Source organism: Mizuhopecten yessoensis, unplaced genomic scaffold (genome assembly GCF_002113885.1).
Source record: "Mizuhopecten yessoensis strain PY_sf001 unplaced genomic scaffold, ASM211388v2 scaffold716297, whole genome shotgun sequence".
Lineage (NCBI taxonomy): Eukaryota > Metazoa > Mollusca > Bivalvia > Pectinida > Pectinidae > Mizuhopecten > Mizuhopecten yessoensis.
The window spans coordinates 66,856-77,849 of record NW_018480046.1 but is presented as its reverse complement, the minus strand read 5'-3'; the positions used below and the strand labels follow the sequence as shown (position 1 = coordinate 77,849).

At 34.4% G+C, this 10,994-nt stretch overlaps 1 protein-coding gene across 2 annotated transcripts in view; it reads left to right on the top strand.

Moving 5' to 3' along the window:
* The first annotated feature begins 8,324 nt into the window (after window positions 1–8,324).
* LOC110442758 overlaps window positions 8,325–10,994 on the top strand; it is a 22,328-nt gene continuing 19,658 nt past the window's right edge. For both annotated transcript variants that reach the window (XM_021486512.1, XM_021486513.1), the window contains exons 1-4: window positions 8,325–8,436; window positions 8,842–9,130; window positions 9,592–9,705; window positions 10,408–10,502. In XM_021486512.1, the coding sequence (XP_021342187.1) occupies window positions 8,848–9,130; window positions 9,592–9,705; window positions 10,408–10,502 (492 nt within the window). In that variant the 5' untranslated portion in view covers window positions 8,325–8,436; window positions 8,842–8,847. The remainder of the gene's footprint in view (window positions 8,437–8,841; window positions 9,131–9,591; window positions 9,706–10,407; window positions 10,503–10,994) is intronic.

Here is a 10,994-nt window from a genome sequence, read left to right as displayed (position 1 = left end):
CTTAAACCTGATTTGTCTGTTTTGTTTGATCATACAAGGGGGGGGGTGTAGGCTGTTATGTGTTCAGGAATGAACCAATCTATTCAGATAGCTAAAGGAAAATTATGTGATTCTGCAAAAAAGTGTCACATACATTCATACAAGAATAGCATTATCTGGGACCTGGAATATGAGGAAAACTTCACAAACTGATATTTTAGTTTTGTCATTTTCTTTGATTATACAAAGATGTGTGTACGCTGGTTCTTGTTATATATGGAGATGGAACCAAAATATTATACTATTTCAAAAGAAAATGATTTGATTCCGACATAACTTTATCTCCTAATCCTGAATTAAAATTAAAAACAATTATTAAATAACTATGATTATTCCAGAAAATTACTTACTTATATTTTTTCAAAATAATAAAAAATTAATTTCAAATGTCCAGATCCACAGAGCTTCCTGTAATTAAGTTAGAGCAAAAAGGTCAAATCAGACCCAATATTGGTATGACCTGAAATATTGGTTTATGATTATTCTCCGAATAAATATTTAACAATATGTGTTGTTTTTTTTATTAAATTGAATTTCAATTTGAGGTTTATTTTTATTATGTAAAAATTAAATTAAAATAGAAATCAACATTAAAATGTTAAGATAAAGGTTGGAGTCATAATGAAAGCAAAGGAAGACATTCTTTTTAAATTTTCACTAAATTCAATAAGAAATCAGAGACAATGACAAAACTCATTCTGATACCACTGTATAGAGCACATAAACAAAACTGAGGACCAGAGCTTGGTAGGATGAAGATGTAAAATTCTCCTGACTCCGATAGAATCAGGCACATAATAGCTGAACTATGACCCCTAAATTAGCATGGTATCATGTCAGTTGTAATAACTAAAGAGGAAAGTGGTAATTTGAAGGTGTATAATTCAAACAGACACTGATTGACCAACAAATTGGTAGGACAAGAAAAATAGTTAATTTAGGGTTTTAGAAAGAAGAAAAAAAAGCTTGTATGACTTTCAGGAATCGGTGGTTGAAAAGTGCTTTCTGGAGGAAGTATATGCTTAATTTCTTAATATTATAAAAATAAATAAAAGGTATTTGTCATCAAGGTTGGACAAGAGTTAAAATTATATAAACCATAATTCAAATATATAAGTACAATAAAACATGTTTTTAAATGAAAAACTTCAAAGAAATCATAGCTAAGACTTATTAAAATCACAATATTTTCATTAATTTACACATCATTATACAAATCTGTAAAAATAAATCTATTTGAAATATACCTTGTACACATTAAAAAAAATAAACATGAGTTTTTTGAGAGAGAATAATATATTCCCTTCAGATTTTATTTGTGAAATTATTTGATACCAAACATTTATTATTAAGATAATCTGATTAACAACTGTAATACTAGTTGTACCAAGGTAGTGAGTGCAGACACTACCAAGGTAGTGAGTGCAGACACTACCAAGGTAGTGAGTTCAGACACTACCAAGTGCAGACACTACCAAGGTAGTGAGTCAGACACTACCAAGGTAGTGAGTGCAGACACTACCAAGGTAGTGAGTTCAGACACTTTACTGCTGTAGGGGGACACTGAACAGTTGTTTTCCTGTGTTATTCCTTCCTCAACAGTCATACAAAGACAACTGTGTATTTCAAGAGGGAGAATGATTTAGAAATTATTCTCAGTAATGTTGTAGATTAGTATTATCATAAGAAGTTAAATGACCGGTAGCTCAGAAGCCTTTGTTACATTTCTTGCTTTTTAACCAAGAGGAGTGTTATTGGATTTTTTTTATATCTTATTTGTTATGATAAATATGCAATCAATGCCAAGTCAGAAACCAACAAATTGGAACTCTTCTTAGTAGGAGATTCAACACAGAACGCTGTAACTATCTACCTTAAATTATTTATATGAACTAGATTGCACTAATCTACCTAAACAGCACATATTTCTGAGTGAAACACACACGATTTATATAAATAATAATTCTATTAGTATCTATTCTGGAGAAAACAAAAATAAGTTTTAACATGGAAGGCGTACCTGTGACCTGTTTAAATAATTTTCGATTTACGACTTGAAATAATTGTTTATAAGCTATTGTTCAAGAAGAGCATTGTAGGAGTGATTAACTGTGGTCACAAGTGAAATTAATATTTCCCACAAAAAAACGCGTGTCATGCTTCGTTTTCCCCTAATATGCTGTTTTTCCTTGTTTATTAAGAACGTATCATGATCCGAAATGTGCATTCAGCAACGACGGTATGGAACAACTGTTGTTCTACCGAAAATATTAGAATAACTTATCATGCATGCTTTCTCAAATCGTAGCATTTACCAAGTAAAAAGGAAATAAAAATTTGAAACTATACACCGTGATTTACTTCTCAAAAATTAATAAGAAAAAGAATACGACGGTGACACTGGTGTGCCAGATGAATATGCAGGGTTTTTTTTATTATTTCATCCACGGAAATCGGAAGAAAGGAAATCCCTCTATACCAGTCTAACAAACACTTGTAAAGGTTGTTAGCATGTATACCAAATACAACATGTCAGCATGTATCCTGTTCCTGCTGACATCAAGGTTTGGAGTTAGGTAATGATGCTGCACAAACAGGTCTAACAGCTGTGACGTACAGACATTGTCAGAACTGACCACCCAGCGTAACATGTTGTAACCACACAATCAATATACCACAATAACTACTGATGTCAATATTCGCTCATGTGTTCACTGGTATTTTTTTTTTGCCTGAGTTTCAAGTTTCAAGTTTTTTATTTACCAAATGCAATACAGCATGTAGGTTATACAGTTACATCACACATGGTTCATAATAAAGTACAATATACAAAATGGTGAAGGATAATTAATGTTTCACATTTAACATATAGATTTTTACTGACCCACATGGTTTCTTTTGGCAGTTGCATGCAATAAATATTTACCAAGTTTACTTAAAGTTTTGACATTTTTACATGAAAATAATTCAATCAATTTATAGACACTAGGATGTCGATAATAATATTGTTTTAAATATGTATTTCTTAACTCAGAATAAGCTGGACAAAGTATAAAATGCATCTCATCTTCTACCTCATTTTTGTTACAGACAGTACATATTATTTGGCCTCTTGGGACGGCATTGTAACGTCCTGACTCAATATTAAGACAGTGTGCTTGCATGAGATATTTACTCAATGATTTTTTGATACTAGAAGTTAATGGCTTTGTTAAGTAAAATTGAATTTGAAAATTATCAACAAGCGGTTTTATTAGTCACATTTTGAAGATTTATCAAATGCACTACGTAATTCTTAAATGAATATATCATGCAAGCGTTGAGAACACAATTCCAAAAACTGCCTTTCATTTTGTACATTTTGAGCAATCCAAATATGGTTAAAACCAAATCTACATAAATCGTTTTCAACTTGATAAATCCAGTTTAATTTACAATTGGGCTTTCTGATATGTAACTCAAATAAAGCATCATAACATGATTTTAAAACACAATAGTTAGTTTTTATCAATTTTAACCAATATTATATGATTGTAATTTTACGCTGTACCTGTAATGAATATCTCCCCGTTTCAAAATACACCATAGAACTATTAACGGTTTTCTTTACATTCGATACTTCTTTCAGAAAAAGAAGGTAAACATTTTCAATTTTCAAACCTTCCGTTATAATTAAAGACTAATACTAAATAACAAAACTGATCTACGACCTCTATGGTCCTTTCATTAAATTTCCAACTTTCATTAGGTAATATCCGTTTGCATTTTTTTTTTAAATAACTATTTTTGTTTTTTCACTTTTAACCGTTAAGCTCCATTTTTCAGTATAATCTTGCAAAGGATCTAACATATTTTGAAGATCGTTAATATCTTCTGAAAATAAAACTGTGTCATCAGCATACATTATAAGAAATAGATTTAATAGTTGTAATTGATAACTCTGACAATTAGAATTAATAAGACCGCTTTCCATATCATTAACAAATAAAGAAAACAGCATGGGCGATAAAGCCTCCCCTTGTAAAAGTCCTACATGTATATCGAACATAGCAGAAAATTTCCCGCTTAATTTTGTACAAGATTTTACATTTTCATAAATTGACTTAAGTACATTCAGCAATCTACCCTAATTCCACTTCTCCATATTTTAAGCCAAAGTTTGTCATGAGTAACACAATCAAAAGATTTCCTATAATCAACAAATACACAATAAAGCCTTTTATTTTGTTGTAAAGTATTTGTAATTAAACTATGTAATGCAAATATTGCATCACGTGTACCAAGACCAGGCTTAAACCCAAGTTGGGCATCTGTAACCACACACTCCGATTCGCTCCATTTTAGCAATCTTTTATTTAATAGACTAGTAAATAATTTAGCTACATGACTAAGAAGGGTAATTCCCCTATAATTATTAACATTGTTTTTATCTCCCTTTTTATATAAAGGAATAATTACACCCCGTGCCCAAGCTTGAGGGAAATATCCTACTTTCAACATATTATTAAACAACTTAAGCAGAACTGGTTCAAAAATATCTTTATATTCAATCAAATATTCATTAAGTATCATATCTATACCTGCTGATTTATCTTTAGACAGACTCTTAATTACAACAAGTATTTCATCAAACCTAAAATCCAGATCTAGTTCAGGAAACACACAATCGGTATTTTTACCATTCAAGCTATTATCATGATCCGAAGAGTAGGGTTCCCCAGCGAGATCTATAAAATATTGAAAACAATCGTTTAATGATAAATCACCAGTGCCACATACCTTCCGTTCAGAAAAATTCGATAAAATTCTTTTGGATTGTTACGTTTTTACACGTCCATCATATTTCCTTCCGTTCGTAAATAGGCGCGCTTTAACTTCGCCTCACAAACTTTATAGCGTTTTTAGCCTCAGAGAGACTTGCCCTGTTAACCAATGATCGGTCTCTATTAAAAATGGATAAAGCAATTTTATAATTGTTATATAATCTGTTACAGTTTATATCGAACCATGGTTTATCTGGTTCTTTCTTAGTGACATTTACATAATGACAGGTACATAAACAATTTAATACTTTTCGCTTACGTAAGCAAAACTTGTCAAACAAAGTACGTGTACATTTTAGCATTTTTCCAAACACTCATCAATACTTTCTTTTGTGTTAATTAGCTGATCGATAGAGCTCTCAATCAAAATTCTATTGTCAAAAATATATCTGTTGTCTTTTGCTTCATCAGACCACACTACGTTCGACACAGTAGAATACCTATTCTCGTCAGAACAGCATTTACAACCTCTGTTTTCTGTCTTGTGACAGTTTAATGAAACAAATATTGGAGCATGATAAGAAAATTCATTAAAACAACATACTTTAAAATGTTTAACATTACACATCGACAACTTATCGGTAAGATCACGTGCATGTGCACGTGTTCATAGCTCAAAGTCTACAAAAAGACTGATTTCTCAATTTGTAAATTAATGATCGTGTGTTACAAATTAATGTTGATGAAGTATTCTTGATAGTTTCGTATCAATCACCCAATCATACAGTGACAGGGGGTCGGATTCCAAAAAATCCCCCGTAAAGTCGTAGAAACATAACTGTATACGAACTGTTTTCTCGTATGTTGTCCACTCTATCCGATATTTACATTGTAATTAAGAATTTGTTTCAATTAAATCGACCGGAAACTTACAATTACAAATATTGCTTCAATACATACATTCCCTCTTAGACAAAGTAACTGAACAAGGACACATAAACGGGGCAACCGAATTACAATAATCTAGATCAACTTAATGAAACATCTATAGAAACGGATTAAAATGATACAGATTTTTTTCTGATTTTTTAAACATAATTGTATTGCCTTTTATTTCAGCAACGGAATGTTATCCTACAACGATGGCTGTTACTCGATTGTCCCGTGTACTTTGTGGTTGTAACATAAACACTTGTTTTAAATACACATTTAAACTTATATAAGTTGCATGGTTAAATATATTCACACAAATTGCATTAACTTAACTCATTCTCAAAATAGCTAGTTATAGCTTGCTACATTTGACAACTACCAAACCAAATATCTACCAACAGCCGATGCCGTCCTATCGCCGCTTAATGAATGTAAGGAGATTTATATATTTATATATAAGTACCCTGTACTCGTTTTCGAATCTTTGTATTATGTATATCAGTTGTATTACTGCAATATATTGGCAATAAAATATAGCATAAGCTTAATACCTTTTTATTACGAATTTAAAAACAACCAGAATGTTGTCTGTTTCTGTCCATATATTAAATGTTTTCATGCATTCCATATTTTATTTAATATAACTCTAGTCTTTGATTTATATTTTTTTTCTTTCGCTTTGGACTAACGCATTGTACAGAATGCCATACACTTGAATCCATCTCCATCTACGAAGCACCAAAGATTAATTTTGACATTTGTAATGAAAGTAAATGGAGATACACGCGTGGAGTATGTCGGAAATACATTACAGCTTGCCGTTAAAAGTGATGATGATCATTGTAAATTAATTTTTGTTTTGAGTGGGGCTTTTTTTTATTAGTTTACAGTTAATGTTGACCCTGGATAAACATAAAACATCAAGGTTTAGTTTGCTGGTGAGTCATTAGTAGCGGTTTGTTGATATGCTGAAAACATATTTACCGGCGAATTTATCACCGAAGTTAAAAACACCCGCTATGTCCTTGATAAATCGTCTAACCTGGTATGTATTCTCGCGAGGGTCCAATACGGGCTAGAAGTCATGAAAAGTGTCACCGCTTATCTCTTACAGACGTATGATCAATGCTTCGCCGATTAGACGAGGAAATTATGGAAATAGCGTATTGAGTATTGACCGAGGAAAACGGAGCGAAACATAACGACCATCTAAACACCCTAAAACTCCAATAAAAGTTTAATATGAAATTGATTTATGATAACGTGAAGACTGACCCAATAAAGGGACTGGCAATTCTGGCATTGTGATGGTATTTCTTCACATCAAATACATATATTTGTGTCTAGTAGGCAGCAGGAAATACGTGATATATAATTATGATATATCACATACATTTTATTGTGTGTATAGATCTAACTTGTGGAAACGGCACACACGTCGTTTGAAATCTTTGAAGAAAATAGAAATATATTAGACACCAATAGTATTTATCACATATGAAATATTACAAAATGTTGGTGACGATTCGGATGGCGACATAGTTCTGTAGCGTTGTATTTCATACCATTTACAATGTATCACTCCTGTATAGAACGAAAGACTGAATCACCTGCCGTCGTTTTTCTGCTATCATGTAACTATGAGAAGCCTAGCGGAGAGAAATGGTACCAAGACAGGCCAATCTGAAGAGCAACAACTATTGATTGGGAATAAGCAAGCTTAAGTTTGTTATAACCTTATGGTTCCTCGATCTTATTTAAGACATGATCAATAGGGACGGCGTACAACTAAACCGTACGATAAACGTGATGATTTTGATTTTTCGATGGTGAGTTTTTCCTTTCCTCACAGTAACATCTGCGCTTACCAAAAGCAGATGATTCGTTTTTCAAGACCTTGCTCGAAATATCATAATTTCCGGATAGATGCCGGCTACTGACGGACAAACAACGGGGTTTCCAAAGATGCAGCTTGATAGAGTTCATGGACAAGTGTTATGATGGCCATTAGTTCTCATTTGAAAATCTGCTATTTCTTTGTGAGATATGAGGGTCGATGTTTTCCCCCCATTATACTCAGTAGCGTGCCTGGTTGTTTGTTGTCACTGACTTCAACCATATTTACATGACGGGTGTCGTCAATAAAGCAGAAGACGCTTACCCTTCAGGAACACCTGGTCTAATTCCCGTTGTTTACTAGGCTCAATAATTTGTTACGGTTCATATTTGCCATACACTGGGAAAACGGGGGAAATGGGCAAAAAGTGCCGACTCGCAGTAAAATAGTCTTCTTAATATTTATTCAAGCGAGATGGGGATTATAATTTACTACCAATTTAAGTTAATAAACTGATCAGATATCGATTACGATTTCTCAGCTTGCGCGAAAGAAAGATTGAAAATAATTTTGTCTAATTTATCGATGCTCTCATCATTTCTTTGCTGCTCGTCAGTAAGTTTTTTTACGTGTTTGACGTAGTCTCAAGGAGCCAGCGTCATGCGACGTTCTGGTTAATTGTGACGTACATTCGATCATTTCATCAGCTTTGCATTGTGACGTCATAGTTAAAGTTACACAGAAATCTATGACCTCATAATGCACAACGTTACGTTGCGTAGTTCAAGTTCTGTTGACTATTCCTGTTGATATTGAAAAGCTGTTCATACGCCAAGAGAGCTAACTCTTGTTTGTTGTCAAGGGGTAAGTTATCAGCTTAAAATACGCATTCTAAATCTGAACACAAGTTCGCAATTCATGAATTTCAATTTGGCGGGCAAATACGTTTGTCTTTTTACTACCAAATATTGGCGGGCAATGTGAGTAACAAAGTAGGCCTATTGACACTAGGCCTATTTATATATATTTCGTCCTCAGAGAGAAAGTTCTGTTCTAAATTTTTGATGAGTCAGATCATCTTCATTCCATACAATATCATTAAGTTGGCCTATGAAAGTTGTAAAATGCTGTAACGGAAGTGGACTTGGTCGATCGTCTGCGACCAGGTAGCTCAATATTGGTAGAGCGTCCGTCTAGAATTCGGAGGATCCCTGGTTCCGGTAAAGCCGTGTAATTTCCCTTCTCCTGTTACAATGCAAAATGTTCCAGGTCGTAATGGCGTCCAATGTGGTCGAAGACGATTTGGAGACTCCTAACGAGGCCATTATGGACCTTCGTGATAAACTCAACCATCTCCGAGAGGTAAACATTGATCTGAACGCTAACCTCGAAAAACGTCATAGCAGTCTGAAGGAAGCCGGAAGTAAGATACAGCAGATGTCCAGCAGTATGCATCAGTTCCAGGTGACCTTGAGGGCCATAGACAAACACATGCTAGAAAACAACACTCGCATGCTCGACCTTGACCGCATGTGTGGGGAACTACAGCGAGAAAAAAGTAAATTGCGTATTATAAAACGTAATATAACACAGAATACACTAAAACACAGTACTGTACTGTACTGTTTAGATATTAAAAAACAGATTACACACAGAAAAAATTGTAACGGTTCTGCTCGTAATTAGATGTGATTCTGTCGCAATTCTCATTTTATTCGGTAAAAATATTATTTGAGTAATTTACTCTTCGTAGTAATAATTGGATAATTACATAAATAATACCGAAAACAGGAGCTGGATAATTTTCCATCAAAATTAAGATGAGAAAAAAGAAAAAACATCGGATCACATGGAGAAATAACGTTAACGTAAACTTGACAGATTTTTGTCACGTAAATTGTATGGAATGCCAATATGCAAAACAACTGGCTAAATGATTGACTCTGAATAGTTTATTATTTAATCGAAAATATATCGCAAGCATGTGTTATATATTTGTATTTCCGTCCTTCTGTGTAGGTGACATCAACACAGAGATACGCTTCCTGTCGTCTGAGGATGCATGGGCAGAGCTCGACTCGAGTCAGCTACAGGGGGACGAGGAGGATGTAGCGACAGAGAGACGTCTTACCGGTAACACGGGGTCAAGGTCGTTATATCGGGTATGGGGCATATAATAGGTCCCTTGTTTTCAAACGTAACGATTGAGGCATGAACCGTACTATAGGATATGTTGGTACCAAGCAACCTGTGTTGTATATCTCACGATAAAGAGTTCTAATATTTCTTCAGCATTTTTGCTCACATGGAGATGCTTGTCCATTTTAACCGTAGCTAAACGTACTAAAGAAATATAATCATGATAATCAAATTTTATGTAAATTTTATGTATCTCCGTTGTTTCGATCCCTGACCATTTGATCAAAACAACAAGCTTACCCGCTGGTCTTGTTAATGGTTATGCCTATTACGTTTCTGCGACATTAATTGGAATAAATACTAAATTTCCTAATTCCATAACAAGACCTACACTGTTATTGTCTTTATGGGAATGTAGGGGTAATGATTTGGTTTGAAGACGAGAATCACATTTTAAGGCATGTATGCAGTAGATAGGCGATAGGACACTCTTCCGTACGCGTTGTCAATTTTGAAACAATGGCTAAATGCGTCAATATTATATCCTAAGGTAGCCGATGTATACATGTATGTAACGTACATCGACGTTTGCAATGAGTATATACACACAAAGTTTGATAACTGTAAATATCGGAGGATACAAAGAAAATAAATAATTAGCTCTCTTGGTCCTTTTTGTAATGTTTACAACATCAGACTGGGCACGAGAGGACCTCTTCGCAAAGCTGGATGACCTTGACGCAATGAAGAGGCGACACGCCGACAAGGTGGCGGACACTAACGACCAATGGGTGAGCAAGTCTAGCGACGATTTAGATACGTGTGGTAATTCTATCTATCACATACCTAATTAAGACAATCAATTGTCTTGCCTTGCAATACAATGTTGCACTATATTTACTTGACGTCGTTATTCCGCCAACAACGTCCTTTTGTCCGCCATGGTTGCTCGGTTCACGTTTTTGGGAAGCAAACCAAACAACAGAACGCGGTGTTGATGTGTACAAGGTGATGATGTGTACAAGGTGATGATGTGTACGTGGTGTTGATGTGTACAAGGTGATGATGTGTACGCGGTGTTGATGTGTACAAGGTGATGATGTGAACAAGGTGTTGATGTGTACAAGGTGATGATGTGTACACGGTGTTGATGTGTACACGGTGTTGATGTGTACAAGGTGTTGATGTGTACAAGGTGTTGCTGTGTACAAGGTGCTGATGTGTACGCGGTGATGATGTGTACGCGGTGATGATGTGTACGCGGTGATGATGTGTACAAGGTG